The following is a 26114-nucleotide window of genomic DNA, read 5'->3' as shown; positions in this document are numbered from 1 at the left end:
TTATTCATAGAAGGAAAGTTTTCTGTACATTCCCCACTTCTTACCTCCCAAACCCTACTACCTTTTGACTTTTTTTTCCAACTAACCTCCCAACATCAGGCATTAGTTCTTTCAAATCATCCAAGGATGGCTTCTTTTTCAGTAGTTTCTTATATAAAGCCAAAGGAAAATGGAGGTCCACAATAGTAAAATTATAAATTGCTAAGCCACAGATAACACCAATCAAATGGAACAAATCACTGTCTTCAAACGTCTAAAAATGTAAGAAAAAGTAAAGACACGTCCTCCAAGTTAAAATATTAAATTTTCTATGATTACATAAATATGCTCATATTATACAATTTTGAAGATAGAGAAAAAAGTAATACATAATAAAAGTTCATCCTCATTACTCTCTCCCTGGGATAACATCACTGTTAGTATTTTTGTACATTTCCATGTAGGGTATTTTCTCAGGCTTAAAAAAAAATAATATCTAGCTGAAATCGTACTATACATATGACTTTACAACTGTTTTTTTCCAGACATATAAGCATATTCACGTCATTCGACATTAATAGGTGAAATAATTACTATAACTTTCTTTCTGATTTCAAAAGTAATACACATTCAAAATTTGGAAAACAAAGAAAAAACATAGAAAAGAAAATGAATAAACACCTGTAAACCAATCACTCAGGAATAATGATTAAAATTTTTTTGTATATTTCCACCTACAATAAGCTCAGAAAAATATTTCAATTTGTTTGTTTGTTTTTTGAGACAAGATCTCCCTCTGTTACCCAGGATGGAGTGCAGTGGTGCGATCTCTGCTCACTGCAAGGTATGCCTCCCGGGTTCAAATGATTCTCCTGCCTCAGCCTCCTGAGTAGCTGCGATTACAGGCAAGCACCACCACAGCCAGGCTAATTTTTGTATTTTTAGTAGAGATGGGGTTTCACCATATTGGTCAGGCTGGTCTCGAACACCCGACCTCAGGTGATCTGCTCACCTCAGCCTCCCAAAGTGCAAGGATTACAGGCATGAGTCACTGTGCCCGGCTAAAATATGACTTTTTAATGGCTGCATATTGTATCATAAAAGTACAATGAGTTGCTAAATTTAGCTGTTTTAAGTCTAGTTGGATGTTTAGATAACTGAAACATACTTACACTACTGACACACTGAAAATGTTTATTTTTTTTCCCTCATCTTTATAAAAGTAATATGTATTTTTTTTTTTTTTTTTTTTTTGAGACAGAGTCTCGCTCTGCCGCCCAGGCTGGAGTGCAGTGGCGTGATCTTGGCTCACTGCAAGCTCCGCCTCCCGGGTTCATGCCATTCTCCTGCCTCAGCCTCCCGAGTAGCTGGGACTACAGGCGCCCGCCACCTCGCCCGGCTAGTTTTTTTGTATTTTTTAGTAGAGACGGGGTTTCACCGTGTCAGCCAGGATGGTCTCGATCTCCTGACCTCGTGATCCGCCCGTCTCGGCCTCCCAAAGTGCTGGGATTACAGGCTTGAGCCACCGCGCCCGGCCTATAAAAGTAATATGTATTTACAGAAAATTGTGAGCATGACGGTTAAAGAATAAATGTTTTAAATAAGACCTGGGCTCCAGCCTGGTTTGGCAGTCTAGCCTCTGTGTTTTCTTTTTTTTTTTTTTTGAGACGGAGTCTCGCGCTGTGTCACCCAGGCTGGAGTGCAGTGGCGCGATCTCGGCTCACTGCAAGCTCCGCCTCCCAGGTTCAGGCCATTCTCCTGCCTCAGCCTCCGAGTAGCTGGGACTACAGGCGCCCACCACCACGCCCGGCTAGTTTTTTGTATTTTTAGTAGAGACGGGGTTTCACCATGTTAGCCAGGATGGTCTCGATCTCCTGACCTCGTGATCCGCCCGCCTCGGCCTCCCAAAGTGCTGGGATTACAGGCTTGAGCCACCGCGCCCGGCCTCTGTGTTTTCAAAGAAGGTAAATATAGCATTTATCTCATATGGTTGTTGTGAGGATTACATGGGATGATACATGTTAAACACTTTTAGCACAGTTCTTGAAACACACACTAACGGTTCAATAAATGTCAGTTATTCTACCTAGCTAGTAATATTAAAAATAAGATGGGCATCTTTTTGCTTATTTTGGTCCACAGTTTGAAATATTTCCCTAGGAGAAATTCTACTTCCTAAGGAAAAATCCGTAACTCAAAAGATAATCAAGCATATTGCTAATCTGTTTTCCTCTACACCTGTTCCAGTTTGTTTGTTTATTTACTTATTTGAGACGGAGTTTCACTCTTATTGCCCAGGCTAGAGTGCAATGACGCAATCTTGGCTCACAGCAACCTCCGCCTCCCGGGTTCAAGCAATTCTCCTGGCTCAGCCTCCCGAGTAGCTGGGATTACAGGCATGAGCCTCCACGCCCGGCTAATTTTGTATTTTCAGTACAGATGGGGTTTCTCCATGTTGGTCAGATTGGTCTCGAACCCCCGACCTCAGGTGATCCGCCCATCTTGGCCTCTCAAAGTGCTGAGATTACAGGTGTGAGACACCATGCCCGGTTCCTGTTCCAGTTTAAACTGCCATTTGCAGCCCAGGAAAATGCTCCACTCTTCACATTTTCATCTGTATATATACTCCACGCACACACAAACGCATTTTTCTTTTGAGTTTAAAATGACAACTTGCTTTAGTACACATTTCTGACTATTTGTGATACTGAAAATCAGAGATATGTATGTGCTCATGAAATATCTCTTCAGGTACTGGGCCCACTTATCTTTTGGGGGATAGTATTTTTCTTATGTATTTGTATTTGAATTCTTCTTATATTAGGAGTATTACTCTGTGTCATACTTGTTACATACGACCCGGCCTGTTACATGCTTTTCAATTTTATGTCTTCTGCTATGCATAAATTTAACAGTTTTCAGTGGTCAAATTAATCTTTCTCTGCTGTTATGTCTTAATTCTGCTTAAGTTTAGAAAGTTCTTAAATGGAGCAGACTGATTAATGTGCTAAATCTCTCTCCCTCCTAAAACCCTGTAAAAGAGAATACAGGAAGAAAAATGGTATAAGTCCAAAGGAAAAAAGAGAATAAGGGAGGTAAGAGCAATAAAGAAATGTTAATAACATTTCAAAATATGAAAAGTAGACAAATGGCTGGTAACTGAATTGGTAAAGCAGAAAAAATTGAAATAGTAACTTATAGCTAATTTGTGCTACAGGCTCAGGAATTGCAAGTAGCAATACCCGCAACATCAGAGGTAGCCCAGTTAGCTCAACGGGTAAACATAAAGACTCTAAAAGGCAGAGGTATTAGAGTGGGGTTGAAACTAGGATGCTTGGTGGAAAATCCTTTGCCTTTTTGGAGAGCCTGAACCAGAGGGTCTGGAATCTGAGACAGCTGATAGTCAGGGTACCCCACTGAAAATAAAGGGATCATATGAAGATTTGTACTGTCAACAAGGAAAATTCTAGCTTCCCTTTCCAGGATCCAGAATACTACAAAAACACAGACATCCAGGGTTACAACCTTTCTTGAAAACCCAAAGGATAAAAAAACAATATATGCTGACATTTGAGGATTCTCCTTTGACAGGTCCCCACTTAATCATTCTATGGATGGGGACTGTAGAGTGGGAATAACTTCGCCTTGTGGCTTGGATGCCAGCACGGCCACAGTAGAACAGAGTACCAGGTAGGTTCCTTAAGGTTTCTGACTCCAAGCCCTGGCTCTCAGACAGCATTTCTGGACCCAACTGGGACTGAGGGAAACTCTGCACTGAAGAGAAGAACACAAGCTCGGCTAGCTTCACCATCTGCTGACTGCAGAGTCCTAGGGCCTTAAGCAAACAAAGGCAGTAGCCGGGTAGTGGTTACCATGAGCCTCAGGTGAGACCCAGTGCTGTGCTGGCTTCAGGTCTGACCCAGTGCAGTCCCAGTGGTGGTGGCCACAAAGGTGCTGGTGCCACCCCTCCCCCAGCTCCAGAGAGATCAGCACAGAAAGACTCCTGTTTGGGAAAAAGTGAGGAAAGAGAACGAGAGTCTCTGCCTGATAATCCAGAGGATTCTTCTGAATCTTATCCAAGAGACACAGTGCTATTGGGCTTGGGGTGCCCCCTAATGCAGATACGGCTGCAATGACCAAAAACTTAGATCACAACACCCAAGTCCCTCCGAATACCTAGAAAGCCTTCCTAAGAAGGATGAGTACAAATAAAACCAGACTGTGAAGACTACAATAAATACCTAACTCTTCAATGCCCAGACACCAGTGAACATCCACAAGCATCAAAACCACCCAGGAAAACATGACCTCACCAAACAAACTAAATAAGGCACCAGTGACCAATCATGGAGAGACAGAGATATATGACCTTTCAGTCAGACAGAGAATTCAAAATAGCTGTTTTGAGGAAAAAGAAATTCAAGATAACACAGAGAAGGTATTCAGAATTCTATCAGATAAATTTAACAGAGAGTAAAATAAAAAGAATCAAGCAGAAATTCTAGAGTTGAAAAATGCAACCGACATACTGAAGAATAACACATCAGTGGCTGTCAACTGTGGAACTGATCAAGAAAAAGAATCGATTAGCGAGCTTAAAGACAGGCTATTTTAAAGTACACAATCAGAGGAGACAAAAGAAAAAACAATTAAGAAAGAAGGAAGCACTCCTACAAGATCTAGAGAATCGCCTCAAAAGGGCAAATCTAAGAGTTATTGGCCTTAAAGAGGTAGAGGAAAAAATGGGAAAGTTTGTTCAAAGGGATAATAACAGTGAACATCCCAAACCCAGGGAAAGGTATCAATATTCAAATACAAGAAGGTTACAGAATACAGAGCAAATTTAGCCCAAATAAGACTACTTCAAGATATTTAATAATCAAACTCCCAAAGGTCAAGGATAAAGAAAGGATACTGAAAGCATCAAGAGAAAAGAAACAACAATGGAGCTCCAATACATCTAGCAGCAGACTTTTCAGTGGAAACCTTACAGGCCAGGAGAATGGCATGACATATTTAAAGTGCCGAAGTTAAAAACTTTTATCCTAGAATAGCATGTATATCCAGTGAAATTATCCGTCAAACATGAAGGACAAATAAAGATCTTCCCAGAAAAATAAAAGCTGAGGGATTTTATCAACATGAGACCTGTTCAAGAAGAAAAACTGGCCGGGCGCGGTGGCTCAAGCCTGTAATCCCAGCACTTTGGGAGGCCCAGGCGGGCAGATCACAAGGTCAGGAGATCGAGACCACCCTGGCTAACACAGTGAAACCCCGTCTCTACTAAAAATACAAAAAATTAGCGGGGCGTGGTGGCGGGCACCTGTAGTCCCAGCTACTCAGGAGACTGAGGCAGGAGAATGGTGTGAACCCAGGAGGCGGAGGTTGCAGTGAGCCGAGATCGTGCCACTGCACTCCAGCCTAGACGACAGAGCCAGACTTTGTCTCAAAAAAAGAAAAAAAAAAAAAATTAGAAAAACTAAATGGAGTTCTTCAGTCTGAAAGATAAGGACTTTAATGAGCAATAACAAATCATGTGAAGGTACAAAACTCACTGGTAATAGTAAATACAAGAAAAATAGAATATTATGACACTGTAATTGTGGTATATAAACTAAAACATGAACCAACAAAAAATAATAACTACAGCTACAAGACATAGACAGTGTAGTAAAATAAACAGAAACAACAAAAAGTTAAAAACCAGGGGAACACAGTTGAAGTGTAAAGTTTTTATTAGTTTTCTCTTTGCGTGTTAGTTTGTTTATGTAATTGGTGTTATCTTCAGTTTACAATATTGCGTTATAAGCTATTTGCAAGCCTCATGGTAAACTCAAATGAAAAAACATACAACAGACATGAAAAATAATGATGATAATAATAAAAATCAAAACATACCACCAGAGAAAAATCACTTTCACAAAAAGGAATGGAATGGAATGGAAGGAAGGCAGGAAGGCAGGAAAAAGGAAAAGAAAGAAACAAAAGAAAAAGAAAAAGAAAAGCAAAAAACAACCAGAACACATTTTAAAATGGCAGGAAAGGCTGGGCACTGCTGGCTCATAGCACTTAGTGAGGCGGAGGTAGGCAGATCACTTGAGCCCAGGAATTTGAGACCAGCCTGGGCAACATGGTGAAACTCCGTCTCTACACAAAATACAAAAATTGGCCAGACACGGTGGCACATGCCTATAGTCCTAGCTGCCTAGGTGACAGAGCAAGACCCTGTGTTCAAAAAAAAAAAAAGCAAGAGTAACTCCTCAATCAATATAAATGGACTAAACTCTCCAATCAAAAGACACAGACTAGGTAAATGGATAAAACACACACACACACACACACACACACACACACACACACACACACACAAAACAAGACCCAATGATCTGCTGCCTAGAAGAAACACACTTCACTTATCAGGACACATACACTGAAAATAAAGAGATGGAAAAAGATATTCTATGCAAATGTTAACTATTTTGTCTAATACCGTGTATTAGACAAAACATATGCAAGACAAAAACCATAAAAGGAGACAAAGAAGGTCATTATATAATGATAACGGGGTCAATTCAGCAAGAAGATATAACAATTACAAATATAGGCCGGACGCAGTGGCTCATGCCTATAATCCCAACACTTCGGGAGGCCGAGCGAGGTGGGTGGATCACGGGGTCAAGAGATCGAGACTATCCTGGCCAACATGCTGAAACCCCATCTCTATTAAAAATACAAAAAGTAACTGGGCATGGTGGCACGCACCTGTAGTTCCAGCTACTTGGGAGGCTGTGGCCCAGGAGAATAGCATGAACCTGGGAAGTAGAGGTTGCAGTGAGTCAAGATTGAGCCACTGCACACCAGCCTGGGCGACAGGGGGAGACTCTGTCTCAAAGCAAAACAAAACAAAACAAAAACAATTACAAATATAAATATGCACCCAATACTAGAGTGCCCAGATATATGAAGCAAATATTATTAGAGCTAAAGAGAGAGAGAGAGACCCCAATACAGTGATAGCTGGAGACTTCAACACTCCACTTACAGCATTGGACACATCATTCTAACAGAAAATCAATGAAGAAACATTGGACTTAATCTGCACTGTAGACCAAATGGATCTAATAGAAATTTATAGAACATTTCATCTAGCAGCTGAAGAATACACATTTTTCTCTGCAGCATATGGATGGACCATATGTTAGGCCACAAAACAAGTCTTTAAAAAAATACAAGTCTTGCTTTAGGTCCAAAGACACAAATAGGTTGAAAGTTAAGATTTGGAAAATAGTTATTCCATGTAAATAGTAACAAAAGAGAGCTAGAGAAACTATACTAAGACAAAATAGACTAATACGATGCAAAACTGATATGAGACAAAGACAAATATTGATTAACAGGGTCAATTCATCACGAAGATATCACAATTACAAATAGTTATGAACCTAACAACACAGCTCCAAAATATATAAGGCAAAAATTGACAGAATCAAAGGGAGGTACAGACAGTTCTAAGATAACAATTGGTAGCTTTAATATCCCACTATCATTAATGTATACAACAATCAAAAGATCAATAAGGAAATAGAGAACTTGAATACACTATAAACCAACGAGACCTATCAGACATATATAGAATACTCTATCCAATAAAAGTAGAATAAACATTCTTTTTAAGTGTAAATGGAACATCTTCTAGGACAGACCATATGTTAGGTCACAAAACTTTTAATAAATTTTAAAAAGACTAAAATCGTAAAAAATTATCTTCTCATATCATAATGGAATGAAACTAGAAATAATAAAAGGAAATCTGGAAAATTCACAAATATGTGGAAATTAAACAATACACTCTTTTTTTTTTCTTGTATTTTTAGTAGAGACGGGGTTTCACCACGTTGACCAGGCTGGTCTTGAACTCCTGACCTCATGATCTGCCCGCCTCAGCCTCCCAAAGTGCTGGGATTACAGGCATGAGCCACCATGCCCAGCCTAAACAATACACTCTTAAACAACCAAAAGATCAAAGAAGAAATCACAAGGGAAATTAGAAAATACTTAGAGACTAATGAAAACACAGCATACTACAACTTATAGGATGCAAAAATAGCAGTGTTCAGAGGGAAACGAATAGTTGTAAACACTTAAACTAAAACAAACAGAATCATCTCATGTCAATAACCTAAGTTTATATCCTAAGGAACTAAGAACAAAGTATACCCAAAGCTAGCAGATGGAGAAAACTAAATATTAAAGCAGTGATAAATGTATTAAAGAATAGAAAAATAATATACAATCCAGAATCTACAAGGAACTCAGACAAATCAGCAAGAAAAAAACAATCCCATCTAAAAGTGGGCTAAGGACATGAAGACAATTCTCAAAAGGAAATATACAAATGGCAAAAAAAAAAGAAAAAGAAAAAGAAAAACTGCTCAACATCACTAATGATCAGGGAAATGCAAATCAAAACCACAATGCAATACGACCTTACTCCTTCAAGAATGGCCATAATAAAAAAAATAAAAAAATAATAGATGTTGGCGTGGATGTGGTAAAAAGGGAACAGTTCTACACTGTTGGTGGGAAGGTAAACTAGTACAGCCACTACGGAAAACAGTGTGGAGATTCCTTAAAGAACCAAAAGTAGGCCAGGCATGGTGGCTCATGCCTGTAATTCCTGCACTTTGGGAGGCCGAGGTAGGTGAATAACCTGACGTCAGTAGTTCAAGACCAGCCTGGCCAACATGACAAAACACTGTCTTTACTAAAAATACAAAAACTAGCTGAGCGTGGTGGGGCATGCATATAGTACCAGCCACTTGGGAGGCTGAGGCACAAGAATGGCTTGAACATGGAGACAGAGGTTGCAGTCAGCCGAGACTGTGCCACTGAATTCCAGCCTGAGTGACAGAGCAAGACTATCTCTCACCCCCAAAATAAATAAATAAATAAAAATTTTAAAAAGAACTAAAAGTTGGCTAGGCACAGTGGCTCACATCTGTAATCCCAGCACTTTGGAAGGCCGAGGTAGGCAGATCACGAGGTAAGGAGATCGAGCCCATCCTGGCTAACACAGTGAAGCCCCATCTCTACTAAAATAAAAAATAAAAAAAAAAAAAAATTAGCCGGGCGTGGTGGCGGGTGCCTGCATTCCCAGCTACTTGGGAGGCTGAGGCAGGAGAATGGCATGAACCCAGAAGGCAGAGCCTGCAGTGAGCGGAGACAGCACCACTGCACTCCAGCCTGAGCGACAGAGTGAGACTCCGTCACAAAAAAACAAAAAACAAAAAAAAAAAACTAAAAGTAGATCTACCATTTGATCCAGTAATCCCACTACTGGATATCTACCCAGAGGAAAATAAGTTATTATATAAAAAAGATACTTGCACATGCATGTTTATAGTGGCACAATTCGCAATTGCAAAAATATGGCACCAGCCCAAATGCCCATCAATCAACAAGTGGATACAAAAATTTGGTATATATATATTTATATACACACATACACCATGGAATACTATTCAGCTATAAAATGGAATGCAATAATGGCATTCACAGCAACCTGGATGGAACTGGAGACCATTATTCTCAGTGAAATAACTCAGGAATGGGAAACCAAACATCATATGTTCTCACTCATAAGCAGGAGCTAAGCTATGAGGATGCAAATGCATGAGAATGATACAATGGACTTTGGGGACTTGGGGGAAAGGGTGTTAGTGGGGTGAGAGATAAAAGACTACACATTGGGTACACCAATTGGTACTACAATTGGGTACAGTGGTTACTGCTCGGATGATGGGTGCACCAAAATCTCAGAAATCGCCACTAAATAACTTATTCATGCAACCAAACACCACCTGTTTTCCAAAAACCGATTGAATTTTTTTAAAAAAGAAGAGAAAACTGTTATTTCCTTGCATCATTTTTCCTCTTGACTTTACCTTTAATGCACAATCTATAGGAGTCTTGTTTAACTTTGCACTTGCAGTAAAGTATTTTAAACAAATTAATGCTGACTTCCTCTTTTCCTGTAAAGGCTGCACCCTCTGGATGTATTTAAATGATTATACTAATACCTACATCAATAAAACAGAATTACTTTTGCTTTAAAAAAAAAAAAAGAAAAATAATACACAGAAGCAACAAAGCCAAAAGTTGGTTCTTTTTTTTTTTTTTTTTTGAGACGAGTCTCACGCTGTCGCCTGGGCTGAAGTGCAGTGGTCGGATCTCAGCTCACTGCAAGCTCCGCCTCCCGGGTTTGCGCCATTCTCCTGCCTCAGCCTCCCGAGTAGCTGGGACTACAGGCGCCCGCCACCTTGCCCAGCTAGTTTTTTTTTTTTTTTGTATTTTTTAGTAGAGACGGGGTTTCACTGTGTTAGCCAGGATGGTCTCGATCTCCTGACCTCATGATCCGCCCGGCTCCGCCTCCCAAAGTGCTGGGATAAAGGTTAACGTGCCGGGCGCGGTGGCTCAAGCCTGTAATCCCAGCACTTTGGGAGGCCGAGACGGGCGGATCACGAGGTCAGGAGATCGAGACCATCCTGGCTAACACGGTGAAACCCTGTCTCTACTAAAAAAAAAGATACAAAAAATTAGCCAGGCGAGGTAGCGGACGCCTGTAGTCCCAGCTACTCGGGAGGCTGAGGCAGGAGAATGGCGTAAACCCGGGAGGTGGAGCTTGCAGTGAGCTCAGATCCGGCCACCGCACTCCAGCCTGGGCGACAGCAAGACTCCGTCTCAAAAAAAAAATAAATAAATAAATAAATAAATAAAAAATAAAAGGTTAACGAAGTGACAAACCTTTAGACTAACTGACCAAGGAAAAAAGAAGATTCAAATGACTAAAATAAGGAATGAAAGTGGGGCCATCACGATATTTTACAGAAATAAGATTATAAGAAAATATTATGAGCAACTGTATACCAACAAAATAGATAACCTAGAGGAAACGGACAAATTCCTAGAAACCCACAAGCTACAGTTTTCCTTTGGTATTCATGGAGGATTGGTTCCAGGACCTGCAGCAAATACCAAAATCCAAGGATACTCAAGTCCCTGATATAAAATGGTGTAGAGTATTTCCATATAATGTATATACATCATCCTGTATATTTAAAATAATCTCTAAACTACTTATAATACCAAATACAATGTAAATGTTATGCGAATAGTTGTTATCCTATATTGTTTAAGGAATAATGATAAAAAGTCTGTACATGTTCAGTACAGACACAATTTTTTTTCCCCGATTATTTTTATATGTGGTAGTTGAATCCACAGAAGTGAAACCCAAAGATACAAAGGGCCAACTGAACTCAGCTAACACTAAAAAAACACTAGAAAATCTGAATAAACTCATAAAAATTAAAGAGATTAAATCTATAATTAAAACATCTTCCAGGCCAGGTGTGGTGGCTCACTCCTGTAATCTCAGCACTTTGGAAGGCCGAGGTGGGCAGATCACAAGGTCAGGAGATCAAGACTATCCTGGCTAACACAGTGAAACCCTGTCTCTACTTAAAAAAAACAAAAACAAAAAAACCCAAAAAATTAGCCCAGCGTGGGTGCATGCACCTGTAGTCCCAGCTACTTGGGAAGCTGAGGCAGGGGAATCGCTTGAACCTGGGAGGCAAAGGTTACAGTGAGCTGAGATTGTGCCACTGCACTCCAGCTGGGGTGACAGAGTAAGACTCTGTCTCAAAAAAAAATAAAAATCTTCCAACAAAGAAAAGCCAAGGATCAGATTCTACCAAACATTTAAAGGAGAATTAACACCAATTCTCAAACTCTTCCAGAAGATCACAACAGAGGGAATATTTCCTAAATCATTCTATGAGGTCATCACTATCAAAATACCAGAAAAGGACTTTGCACACAACCCCCAAAACAAAAAAACAGTAAACAAACAAAAATCCAACCCTACAAACCAATATCCCTTATGACTATAGATGTGAAAATTGTCAACAAAATATTAGCAACCTCAATCAAGTAGCCTACTGAAAGGATTATACACTATTACCAAATGGGATTTACCCCAGGAATGCAAGGGAGATTCAACATAAGAAAATCAACCAGCATAATGCACCACATTAACAGAATGAAACAAGAAAACTACACGGCCATCTCTACTGACTTAGAAAAAGCATTACATAACTGGGCGCGGTGGCTCACGCCAGCACTTTGGGTGGCTGAAGCGGGTGGATCACTTGAGGTCAGGAGTTTGAGACCAGCCTGGCCAACATGGTGAAACCTCATCTCTACCAAATATATAAAAAACTAGCCAGGTGTGGTGGTGTGTGCCTGTAATCCCAGCTACTTGGGAGGCTGAGGCAGGAGAATCACTTGTACCTGGGAGGCGGAGTTTGCAGTGAGCTGAGATTTTGCCACTGCACTCCAGCCTAGAGGATAGAGCAAGACTCTATCTCAAAAAAAACAAAAAACAAAAATCACAGAAAAAAAAAAAAGAAAAAAAAAGGAAAAGCATTACACAAAAGAGTATCTCCAATATTCTTTTATGATAAAAACGCTGAACAAACTAGGGACAGAAGGGAATTTCCTTAACATCATAAAGGGAATTTGGGAAAAATCCACAGGTAACATCCTACTATTATACCTTCTCGGAGAGGGTGGTCCAGTATGTCTGAGGTTGAGCTTTTGACCAGTGCAGCCTGAAGATTCCATGGATACATACAGGGGAGGTTTCTTTTTTTTTAAGACACAGTCTCACTCTGTCCCCAGGCTGGAGTACAGTGGCGCGATCTTGGCTCACTGCAACCTCCGCCACTCAGGTTCAAGTGATTCTCCTGCCTCAGCCTCCTGAGTAGCTTGGACTACAGGCATGTGCCACCATGCCCTGCTAATTTTTGTATTTTTAGTAGAAACAGGGTTTCACCATGTTGACCAGGCTGGTCTTGAACTCCTGACCTCAGGTGATCCACCCGCCTCAGCCTCCCAAAGTGCTGGGATTATAAGCGTGAGCCACCATGCCTGGGAGATTTACAGGGGAGATTTAAGTAAATACCCTAAAGATGATGGCAGTAAAGTTTCTCATTGATGATGAAAGTTGTATACATAATATGGAAAGGGAGAAGGCTAGAATAAATTCTTTGGTGTTTGGATAGAATTAGAAGTATCAGTTTGATTCCATGGGTCTTCAACATATATACAGCTCTAAATATAGGTAAGTCTATGGATGCATGTGTGTATACACACATACAGATCCTAGTTCTATCAGCTGAAAGAACCCAGTAGAACTACTGACTCCCTGGAAGCAAGAAGTACTACACTTAGCACCCAAAGCTTGATTTCTAAATACCATTTTCCACTTAAAGAAGACAGGGCTCTTATGAAAAATGGCTAATGCCAGGGCTGGGGTGGAGAAAACACAAGATAAACCTGGAATGTTTACTGTACCAAATGAAAGGAAATGTTTGAAGAATAATGGAGATATGTCAGAAGTACACCAAAGAGTAGAACCAGCTCTAAGGGGCTCTCACCAGCCAAGCTGAGATATAACTTGAATGGTACCAAAGAGATTCATGCTAAAGCTTATTACAACTGCCCCTCCCTTGGTCTCAAAACATTATCTCTTTGCAAAACTGACTAAAGGGCAGACAGAACTCTGTTTCTGGCAGGACAGCCCCCAACCTCATATGTCCTCTCAAATTCTACCTGCTACACCACTACAAACTTCCCTATTTATAGAGACTAGCACCAGGAAGGAGGCTAGGATTTGAGCAGATTGTCCACTTACCTCAGAGGCCAATAGGACTAACTCCATCATGTCTTATATGCCTGTTTACTGACCAAATACAAAGCCTCGAAACTCATAGGTTATCCCTAAACCCACAACCATATGGCACTGTGAGATGACCTCAAGTCTGACACAATTTTATGACTGTCCTTTCTCCAGCAAACCCTTTCACTGTTCTGGAACTCACAATCTACCATTTAGAAAACTGCTTATATCCTAAACTACAATTTTTTTCCCCTTTTTGTCTAAGTAAACAAGACTATCTCTTGAGGACACCATTTCCTCTGCAGCTCTCACAAATGGTGTCACTTTTCTCTTCAGTCCTTTATACGATTGCTTCTAGAGCTAAGGTAGGTCTCCTTGCTCTTCGGTGTTTCTAGATTTCCTTCCATTTGCCATCCTAAAATTTCCAACTCCTCTGAAACACAGGCCAACTGACTATATTCCCTGCAACTGTTCCTTGGGCAGTTGTATAAAAAACCTTCTACAATTCCTTCATTCACAAACTTTGGCACTATCTTACGCTTTCTTGCTCTACCACTATTTCTACCATTGTTTTTGGCAACTTCAATATCCAGACAAAAAAAAAAATGCATACAACACACTAGCCTCTCAGTTTCTGAACCTGTCTGTTTCCAACAATCTTGTTCTCCACCACATCTCAATGACCACACCCATGGTTATATCTTACATTCAACTACAACCCTCCAAATCTCAATTTCAAGCATTCCGTAACTAACCATCACCTCTGACTTCTTATCTCAGCCCCTCAATACAATTCCACCATCACAATTTATTTGTCCAAATCAAGCCCACACAAAGCTGAAATTCCATAATCCCTCACTATAATAACTCCCTTGCCTTTTACTCCCTTCTGTGTTACACTCACTTGCTAAAACCAAAACGTGATTAAAATCAACTGTTGGTCTTGTCCTTACCTCTATCCAAACCGTTAAATGTGACTAAAGAGAGTCTTGCTTTGTCACCAGGCTGGAATGCAGTGGTGCGATCTTGGCTCACTGCAACCTCTGCCTACTGGGTTCAAGTGAATCTCCTACCTCAGCTTTCTGAGTAGCTGGGATTACAGGCGTGCACCACCACGCCCAGCTAATTTTTGTATTTTTAGTAGATGGGGTTTCATCATGTTGGCCAGGCTGGTCTTGAACTCCTGACCTCCACCTTGGCCTCCCAAACAGCTGGGATTAGAGGTGTGAGCCACTGTGCCTGGCCAAAAAATACTTATTTTAAAATATCTTAAAGACTCATAAATTACACAAATAATACAAAGACCTCCCATATACCCTTCACTCAGTTTTCTCCAGTGGTTACAGCTTACATAGGGTAAAAACCAGGAAAATTACTTTGGTATGTAATCTATTGCTATCTACATATATATATATTTTAAAGGAGAATAGCCCATACATTTTCAAAAGATCACCCATAGGAGAAGGGGGAGAACAAGGTGGAGCTTGACTTCTTTTAACACATCTTATTTTGTAGATTTGAATTTGGAAGTACATAGATATTTTATATTATTGTAAAACTAAACTGAATTTGAACAAGCAATCCCTAAAAACAAGTTAGCGTAAATGAGTATTCCCTTGGTGGTACAACAATAGAGTGTAACAATTTTAAATGATATCAAAACTATATTATCTGGCTGTCTATCTATATTAGGGTATACCCTTTGGACAAAAAGAACTGAAAAAACAATTTAAAAAATTTTAGTAGTCATAATACTGGTGGTAATGTTGGTATTGTTAGGCAGTAAATGTGTAAGATAAGTCTGGAACATTCTGTCATAGTAAGTACACAACGTAGCAAGGAAGGTACCAAAGCATATAGGTTGTTTCTAAAGGACTTGGGCACCAACCTTAAGAGCTCTCCTTCAACAAAGATGGGACAATATGAGCATCAATAAAGACAATAACTGCAGTGGATTGAAAAACATCAAGTATGTTTAAACCTATGAATACACAATGATACTTGAAAGCAGAACAAAAAAAATGAATTATTACCAGTGGACCATGCTAATGAACCAATTCATTCTTTTGAAAAACTGGCAACCAAATAGAATCCTTTCGTATGAATTGCACTACTAAGGAATCAAAAAATGTGAGGAAATTTCTCTATACAGAAGTATCCAAGCTAATAAATGAAAAAGAAATATTAGAGTAGCACACTATTTTGCAACCCCTGATGAATTAATGAGTCTAGGCACTAAGCACCAATGACTGCTAACATCACACAAGACAGCCAACCTCCAGGCAGAATGATTAAATATTACATTGAGGTTTTTATAACCAATAGCTATTCTATTTAAATTTCTTTCAAGTCAGGAGTTCTACTAAACTGATCCATCCTTTTCACGTATGATCCACTAAATGGGGTCAGCAAACTTTCTACAAAGAACCAGATGGCAAATATTTTGGGGTTTCTTGGATATAGGGTCACTGTTGTAATTACTTCAACTCTGCCTCTGCTGTTGTAGCGTGAAAGTAGCCTTGAAAGAGTGGGTGTGACTTTTTTTTTTTGAGACTAATGGGCTATAGTCTGCTGACCTGCTCTAAATGATAAGGTAGAGAAATCAATGATCCCTAATGATAAATTCATTTTTCCCAAAAGAAAAGTTAATCTTGTGATTATTATTCAATTCTCAAATTGAAATCAGCAGAAGGTATAGTCAACATTATTTTCTGGCTGCCCATCTCTTAATTTATTTTGTTAATTTAAAATGTGTGGTAAGCATCAAATGTGTTTTGACAACTCCAAGTCCAAAGTTTTTAATTTTTCAAATTGTAATAAAGCAGATCTTATATGTTAGGAATCCAGTAGTAATTCCTTATTTGATATGAATTAACTTGATACATACAGGTATAAATACATGGGTATATACACAGAAGTAATTTAGATGGTTGGACATTTTACCTTATCAGAAAACCAAATGAGCCTGGAATCTTCATAATACCTAAACATGCCATACTTAGGATCCAATAATTCCCTCATGATGAGCAAGAAAAATTCTTTGCGTACCCCTCCTGCATCCACAGCATCTTCTCCAACAAATATAACCTAAAATAGCACAATGCAAACACCGAATAGACTGTAAAGAAATGAAAGTACATTCTGGAGACCCTAGAACATGCTATTTATTACTAATACTCTACAATTAATAGTTTAAAATACACATAATTTTATTTATTAAGTTTCAAAGATTCACTAAAAACAAATAGGAAAATTTTAAACATAGCTTCTGAATAAAAGTCCCAATTATACAACAAAATGTCAAATTACCTTGAGTGGCTTCTTGTAATCTATGTTCTTTGTTTTCCTAAGGACTTCCATTGCATCTCCTACAATATTTTCTCTACGCACCACTAGAATTAGGCAGGGATTCACAGATTCAATCACTGGGAGAAAAAGAGAGGAGACGTTCTGCCTGTGGGCCTGATCAATAGCCATCTGGAAAACAAAAGATTAACATTTTAACAGCAATGCTACAATAAAGCTACTGTGACTGAAACAAGCTAACCTCTACCTATTAGTTACAGGTATTCTATAATTCCTGTGCTACTGAATTAACACAGCACCTAACGCAGTATCCAGTACAGCATAAAAACTTAATAAACTGAGCATAAAGAGCACCCTTTTGAATGCTTTTATATTAATGTATAATGTATAACTCATAACACCATTAAAGTAAGCCAGTACAGAACTATAGTAACACTGATAAATCTGAGCCCTAGTTTTTCTAAAAAACATTCACTGGAGGGTAAAGAGTGAGGAGAAAAAAACAAACCTTTAAAGAGTATAAGGAACAGGCTGGGCGAGGTGGTTCACGCCTGTAATCCCAGCGCTTTGGGAGGCCAGTGAGGGCAGATTACCTGAGGTCAGGAGTTCGAGACCAGCCTGCCCAACACGGTGAAACACTGTCTCTACTAAAAATACAAAATTAGCAGCGCACGGTAGCAGGCACCTGTAATCCCAGCTACTCAGAAGGCTGAGGCAGGAGAATCACTTGAACCCGGGAGGCAGGGGTTCCAGTGAGCTGAGACTGTGCTACTGCACTACAGCCTGGGCGACAAGACCAAAACTCTGTCTCAAAAATAAAAAATAAAAAACAAAGAGAATAAGGAATGCTCTGGCTAAGGAAGTATTACACAAATTCACTTAACTGAGTGATCATGGTATGTGCTCATGAACCAAGGATTTGATTTTTACCATTTAAAACTTTTGTTCTTTTATTATGATTCTCCCTGAGTTCTTGTTCTAAAATGGAATATCCCATGGTAAAATCACCAAGTTATTAACCTACTGTTTTAACAAAGACCTCCAAAAAACTAGTTTACTAGCTGTTAGTATAGAATACTACAAAAATATTTAGAATACCAAATGCATTTATTTGAACAGAATAAAAATGGTTACCAAGATTTGAAGGTTTTTAATTTTTAAAAATATTTTTAGACTATTAAACATTCAAGCTTTCTTTTAATCCTTTCCTTAATCCTTAGTTGGTATAGTCAGATATTCTATACCAGAGGAAGCAGCTCAAAATCTTTTTTATTTACAGGATCAAATGATAAAGCAAACTTACTGTAACCCTTTAAAGTCATAATATGAAGTAGTTTTTAAAATCCTCTCTATAAATGAAAGAATGTTCAACATAAAATGGATGGGAAAGGGTGATAGGAAGGGGAAAAGAAAGAGGAATAGGAGATAACGGTGACCAACCCCAGGAAAATGTTTAATACCTTATTATTAAAACTTTCTTCAAGGAAATTTCACATCCTCTTCCTAACAAGAGATCAAATGTTTCCTACTTTTAACATCTCTCACCTCTAGTGACTTCCATCTCTTACTAAGCATATAAAAACGGGACACATAATGAAACAAGATTTTGAAACAAACCATATCTTATCAAGTAAACTAGTAAAATGGTTTATAAAGACTGAATATTTGCAGCAATCTTCTTGATAGCTACCCAAAGTACTTTGTGTACCTTCATTACTGATCCTAGGAAAATTTCAAATATTTACTGTCCAAAAACATGAAAGAAACAATTTAAAAAAAACCCCTCTCAAATTAGATTAGTAGTATACAATATTTTACCTGCATCTGTAAGACTGCATCGGTCTGTAACAGAGTAGTTTTTGCTTGGGCATCAAATACAAATGGATATGTACAGATTGTAACAGGGATATCTGCCAACTGGAAATAAAAAATTAACTTATTAGTACAAGTTGATTTGTGATATACTTATTGTGGATGCTGTCATTTCTTATAAAGTGGACTACATTCTTTGTTTATTCACTCGTGGTTCTGGAATTACAAATAAAACATGCTGCTTACAGAATTATTAAAAATTAAATGAGGCATTGGAATAAACCCAATTCCCAATTTTAGGGGGCAACTGTATACTTGAGAGTCTATACAATCACATACTGCAAGTATCTTTTGCTTAGCATATGTTAATTGCAAATCTCAGTGAATGAGGCTGCAAATTTGTTCTAAAATTGGGGCTCCTATGTTAAATATTGTAGCCAATTCTTACATGTTAGGGCAACTGCAGCAACTGAGGCTAATAAGTAATCTGTCTATTCCTTCACTTAACAGATATTTATTGAGTATAATGTCATTAGGATGTCAAAATTATTATGAGTCCAACATCTGTTCACTTACTTAATATGCAAAAAAGTACCATTTAGTATTACTATTCTGTTAGCCTTTAAAGTTAGGAAAACTGATCTATTATTACCATTATAAGACATTAAACACTTCATAGACAATTACTTATCTTAGTAGGTAATGTATTGATTGCTAAGTATTTTAACAGTACAGTAAAATATAAAGAGTTATGAATTGCCAGTCACATATTCTTGTAGTTGGCGGAGGACCTACTTCCACCATCTACCCAATAAGACAGTATCTTTGTGCCTGCCCTGACTCAAGAGCCTCTGCTATAAGACTTCTAATGAAGAATTAATACACCATAAAACAATCCACTCCGTAGTGATTAGATAGTTCTTTATAGTCTGAATCTGCATTTCTTTTTCTTTTTTTTTTTTTCCAGACACAGTCTCGCACTGTCGCCCAGGCTGGAGTGCAATGGCGCAATCTAGGCTCACTGCAACCTTTGCCTCCTGGGTTCAAGTGATTCTCCTGCCTCAGCCTCCCGAGTAGCTGGGATTACAGGCGCCCGCTGTTGAGATGGGGTTTCACTAGGTTGGCCAGGCTAGTCTTGAACTCCTGACCTCATGATCTGCCAGCCTCGGCCTCCCAAAGTGCTGGGATTACAGGCGTGAGCCACTGCGCCCAGCCTGAATCTGCATTTCTATGTTTCACTGTGCATCATTTAGTCTTTGTTTTGCCCCTGCTGGAAGTGTACGTAGTTTAAATATTTGAAGTCCTAATCACGCTCTCCCTAAATTGTATTTTATTCCATTCTAAACATTCACTCTTCAGTATTTTTCATGTGACAAGGTTTACCTCCATCCTATATTTGTGGCATTGCCTAGCTAATGATCATAAATACTAATTTTACTTCTTCGAAATTCAAAAAGATTTAGATATCTCTAAAGTAGCCTTTGGCTTCAAAACTCTGTTTTCAAATTTTTATGTGCTAATTATACTTGACAATGAGGAAGCAAACAATATTAGAGCTATAATTTAAGGCTAATTCAAAATGCTTCATTGGTTCAAGTGCTGGAAAAAACATAACAATGAACAAAAAGCAAATCAAAGCAAAACCTAACATCTATAACAGAAAAAGAAAGTTTTATAATGTTCCCAAGTGTTAAAAGGGTAGTCTAGGGTTGTTGATTACTTAAACCAAAGTGCTAGAACTTTATATATTAGAAGTGAGAAAGATAATCATACAAAAAGTTTAACTTTGTGACCATTCTGAGTATCAACTAATCAATTTTAAAAATGATATTTGTTTTACTTCTCTACTATAAAATGTTTTCAGCCACATTAGGTAGGCATTTGCTAAATTTTAAAATAAAAGTTTGCTTTTTTATATTCTGAGGACACATTACATTTTATACTGGAAGACCTGAGGAGAATAGATCTGAAGCAAATATTGTTGAGGCATTATATAGGTGGAATGTTAACAGAATTTCATTTTCTTCAGAAAACTTCTAAAATGTTATACAAGTTAATCTCTACAGACTCAGTTTTTAAAAATGATACATATATATTTATTTACATTTTTAAACCACAACAAAAAAGGAATCTTTGGCTCTCCTAGTACTTAGGAGAAAATGGAGTATATCTTACTCTGAACATGAGCTTTATTACACCAAACTTACCTCAGTTAATCCATGGTTGACATCCTAAGACAGCAGTGCAGAATATAACAATAACGAGGAAAGAGCAATGTTAGTGTCCAAATTTAACTATTTCTATTCAAGGTAGCATTTCATATATTTTGCTACAGCAGAATATTGAAGTAATGAGGTAGAAAATACATCTACAATAAAATACACCCCCTACACATGCATCTTATATACATTTATCTATAAATGTAAGATCTTTGTTTCAGGTACCTTGTGATCATAAAATTATTGAGCTTGAACATAATGAAATTTGTTTTCAGCAATTAAACACCCCCATTTGCAGAATTTAGGCAGAACAAGAAAACGAATCCTATGCCTGGATTGGTCTTAAAAAAATAATTTTATGGCTCAGTTTTTCTACTTAAAAAATAGAAAAAACAGTCCTCAGACTTTAAGACTTCTAAAATCTCAGCAAAATGTTTGACAGCGTTTAGTAGATTAAAATGCTATATGGACACAAAGTGAGAAAAAATAAGCCATAAATTGTTTCTACTGGACAGAAAAAAAACAGTAAAACATAAGGTATCTTACATTAAACATTCTTTAAAATTGAATTAATTTAAAGTAGAAAGTACAGGACAGGGCAAAAGGGTTGGTAAGCAAAAATAAATAAAGAGAGAAAGATATATTTATTAAGGAAGTAATAGTGGAAATTACAATGAAAGCTTACCACTTTATTGAACAGAAATGTACATTTTCTTGTAGAAAGCTTCCATATATGCTCAGAGCACGGACTCGTGTAAAGCACCAGAATATTCAGAACTATGTTATTAAATGTGTGGATGGTACTTTGTGTTATGAGGAATTAATCTGACCCCAGAAGAGAGCATTGCCCTAGGTTACTAGGAGGCGACCTATAGACCTGTGGAATATCAAGCCTGATAGGAGTGTCTTTGTTTGCCTGGGGCTTTAGCCACCGGACAATGTGACTTGTGATAGGGGCTTGGGCCATGTGCTGTCAGTTCTGCCTCCAGAAGAGCTGGGAACTAGAGGTCCCTACATGAGCAGGATATGACTGAACCCCATTAAAAACTCTGGGCACCTGGTTTCTGGTGAGCTTCCTTGGCTGGAAATACTCTGTACCACACATCTATGCCAGGAAAGTAACTCATTCATGACTCTACAAGGAAAGGACAACAGAAACTCTGCCTCTGATCATCTTTCCCAGACTCTCCCCTATGTGCAGATTTTGGCTGATTTTTTTCACAGATGGAACTTTTCATTTGTCACTATTAAAAGCCTAAATTTTTCTCTCTCTCTTTTTTTTTTGAGACGGAATTTGGCTCTTGTTGCCCAGGCTGGAGTGCAATGGTGCCATCTCGTCTCACCACAACCTCTGCCTCCGGGGTTCAAGCGATTCCCCTCCCTCAGCCTCCCGAGTAGCTGGGATTATAGGCATGTGCCACCAGGCCTGGCTAATTGTATATTTTTAGTAGAGAGGGGTTTCTCCATGTTGGTTAGGCTGGTTTTGAACTCCTTACCTCATGATCCACCCGCCTCAGCCTCCCAAAGTGCTGAGATTACAGGCGTGAGCCACCATGCCCAGCCAAAAGCCTGAATTTTAAACAGATTCTTGTATTTGTGGTCCACATCCATCAGCTCATATAACTTTAGCACCTGTCACATCCCCAGTAGCCTTTCTAGAACTACTACCATCACCATGAAGTTCCCTGGTTTTCCCAATTCAAACTTGGGCATCTTCAGCATTTTTACTTATCTAACAAGGACAAGCATGGAGAGGATAAATAGACTGGCAAGCCTTTTCTTTATCTTTTCCAATGTTGTCAGGAATCAATTTATTGACCACTTCTTTCAAGTCACTTGTCTGAACCTCTTGGATCATGATTTTCATCACCTTCTTCTGGATTTGGCGGACCTGTTGGTGCTGAGAGTAAGAGGTCTTCTGTATCTGACTGTTGCGTTGCTTAGTAAAACCAACACAGAACAGACGAAGCAAATGACCATCAGTGGTCTTGACATTAACATGAGCTTCTTTCATGATCTACCAGTTTTTGGCCATGCAACTCATTCTGTCACAGGTAATATCCATGCTATGGAAGTTAGGTAGTTTAGCGCCTCAACATCCTCAGTAGTCAGCTTGGATTTTTTAAATGCAATTTCATCATTTGCAGATCAGAAAGGTTCACTTCAAATATACACAACCCTTGAGGCCATCAGATATAATTTTGGTTCCTTGAGTCCTGGTGACTAGTGTTTCTCTCCAATATTTCTTACACTAAACATAGCATGTGCTTTCATACCATACCAATCTTTTTTAGAAAGTAGATCAACCACTCCTTGGCTGACTATTTGTCATCTTTCATAAGGTGCTTGTTCTTGCCAAATGTCATGATGCTGCTCAGAGAGTCAAAAGGACCCTTGGCTGATTTTAACCCACTATCCTTTCTCTGTAATAAACTCTAATCATCAGTGTAACAATTTTCAATGAGTTCTGGGAGGTCTTGTAGCAAATTATCAAACCTAAGGATAGTTTGGGGGACCCTCCCCAAACTCACAATTGGTATCAGAAGTGAAGGCAGTCTTGTGTGGACTGTTCTCTTTAACTCTGTAGTTGACTAAGTTCCCACATGTCACCAGGGGTATTATTGGAGGATTTAAGATATTAGCAAATAGCAAAGACTTTGGGTTCTCTCACTATATTGTGCTAAGTAAAGCCAAAGCAGTGTGTAAGCATAAGCAAAACATCACTCTATGCAAATCCTATTCAGAGGAAGAATATTATTGACAAGAATTTCTTTCAAAAAATTCAGAGTACCAAGTTATTACTACGTAAGTGCTCCTATTGACAGTGTAAACAAGATGAAAGTCTTTACAGACTGTTCTGCAAAAAAGCCTTTTAGATTACACTCAGTTTAGCTAGAAGGCAATATAAAAGGAACAACCAAAATCCTTTTATAGTATACCTTGTGGGACTTTTTTTGAAAAAAGAACTTTATTATTTTAAAGCAGCTTTAGGTTCACAGCAAAATTGAAAGGAAGGTGCAGAGACTTCCAATATATCCCTATCCTCACACATGCACAGCCTTCACATCACCAATATTCCTCTTGTAGGACATTTAAAAAGTGCTATTACTAAGTAAGAAAGTTTAAATAAGAAAAAAAAAGCCTATAAATATTCATCTATGGCCTGCTTGATAACTATACTATATACCAAGGGAGTTTATAGTATGGGAGATGGATTTCCTCCTTAGCTAAATAATGAAATATTAGTATGTATGCATTATCTTTTTTATTACTACATGTAAGTAGATATAGATGCTATGCATATCATTATACACTGGGCAAGTCAATAAGATAATGTTAGAATTTATAGTGCGACTAACCCATACTAAGCAGAATATAATCTGGTTACACTAAAAATTGGAAGAGAAAGACGTGAACTGGCAAGAATATGAAAAATAATAGGCCATGCAAAACTTGAGAAGAGATGATTAGACATTAGGTTAAATCATTTTTCTAAGAGAGAGAAGCACCAAAGGAAAAACCAAATAAAGATAATTAAAAGTATCAGAAAGGGAAGAAAAAATGGCAAAGAGTTTGGTAGTAACCAATAAGGTATTTTTACAAACAATTTAAAAGCAAAGTAAAAGGAGGATAAGGAAACTGAGAATAGTACCTAGAAAGTACTCTTAGAAAATGTTTCATTGTAGTGTACATAGAGAAAGACAGCAAGAGAACAGAGTTATTAGACACGTCAGAATAAAAGCTACTGCCAAATTTGTAGCCTGTGTCAAGGTAGCCAGCAATAACAATCACCATTTTATAAAGACTTAACTGTGTGCCAGAAATTACTCTAAGTCCTTCGGAGGGATCATATAAATTAATCTTCTCAAAATTTTTTAAGGTAGGTACTAATATTCTAATTTACAGAAAACAAAATGGAATCTCAGAGAAATTAAGTAATTTTCCCAAGGACAGAACTGAATATATGCTGAGGTGGGATCTGAACCCAGGCACTTTTTCATAAAAGTTACTCTGCTTTCTCATCATACATATTTATGTTGTGAGCTAGAATTCTTAATCATCACAACATCCTCCATAATAAATTTTCCAATTTGTAATGTTATTTATTATTTATTTATTTTTTGAGATGGAGTCTCACTCTGTCGCCCAGGCTGAAGTGCAATGGCGCGATCTCAGCTCACTGCAACCTCTGCCTCCCGAGTTCAAGTCATTCTCCTGCCTCAGCCTCCCAAGTAGCTGGGATTACAGGTGCCCGCCACCATGCTTGGCTAATTTTTGTATTTTTAGTAGAGATGGGGTTTTGCCATATTGGCCAGGCTGGTCTAGAACTTCTGACCTCAGATGATCCGCCCACATCAGCCTCCCAAAGTGCTGGGATTACAGATGTGAGCCACCACATCCAGACTGTAATGTTATTTATAATTATAAATTTGTTGTGGTCTTAGAGTTCTTATAAGAACTGAGCACCAAGAGTTTAGTACTAGTTTAATGTGTGTATATATTTATATAATATGTAAGTGAACACTGGGCTTCTTAAGAAATTGTTCTTCTTTAAAAGGGTCCACATATCCCTCCAAATGTTCTGAATCCTTTCAAAAACACTGCTAAAAGACCTAGGGTACCCTGGTTGGTGTGTGAGGGTTTATATGCAAAGTCTTGGTATGAACAAGGTTCATTTCTGGAAGAACCAATTTTCCTCAATGGCAAATACATTAAATCTCTTTTATATTGCAATAAATATCTATTATGCCCATAATGCAAAATTTGCATTTAAAGACAGAAAATTAGCCTCAGTTCAAGTCTTGCTGAGGGAAGGTTAAATCCTTAAGAGATATGTTATTTCTCCTGCCTTCACAGGTTCTCTGAAGGAAGAGTTTGAGAAGCTTTACCTAGGTCAGAGATGAAGAAAAAAGGAAATATTTATTCAAAACTCCACTGAGGTCAATTATTTTCTTTCTTAAAAAATTATCCCTTGATTCCAGCTACCACTCCATTTTTTTTTTTTCTCCTCTTCAATGCAGAACTTCTTCAAAGTATTGCCAATGGTTGTTACTACT

The 26114-nt window shown here is 38.3% G+C and overlaps 1 protein-coding gene and 1 pseudogene across 5 annotated transcripts in view; both read right to left on the bottom strand.

The window, feature by feature from the left end:
• The window catches only part of HERC4 (HECT and RLD domain containing E3 ubiquitin protein ligase 4), a 151664-nt gene that overhangs the window by 19153 nt on the left and 106397 nt on the right, over positions 1-26114 (bottom strand). For 2 of the 5 annotated variants that reach the window (XM_025396583.1, XM_025396582.1), the window contains 5 exons: positions 21046-21069; positions 18845-18943; positions 17030-17197; positions 16664-16807; positions 87-253 (listed from right to left, as the gene is read on the bottom strand). In XM_025396583.1, the coding sequence (XP_025252368.1) occupies positions 87-253; positions 16664-16807; positions 17030-17197; positions 18845-18943; positions 21046-21069 (602 nt within the window). The remainder of the gene's footprint in view (positions 1-86; positions 254-16663; positions 16808-17029; positions 17198-18844; positions 18944-21045; positions 21070-26114) is intronic. The other 3 variants (XM_025396584.1, XM_025396586.1, XM_025396585.1) reach the window with 2 other exon arrangements.
• Positions 22634-23727, bottom strand: LOC112631437 (annotated as a pseudogene).

This window comes from Theropithecus gelada, chromosome 9 (genome assembly GCF_003255815.1).
Source record: "Theropithecus gelada isolate Dixy chromosome 9, Tgel_1.0, whole genome shotgun sequence".
Taxonomy (NCBI): domain Eukaryota; kingdom Metazoa; phylum Chordata; class Mammalia; order Primates; family Cercopithecidae; genus Theropithecus; species Theropithecus gelada.
The sequence above is the reverse complement of the archived record's forward strand: the minus strand, read 5'-3'. Positions and strand labels throughout refer to the sequence as shown.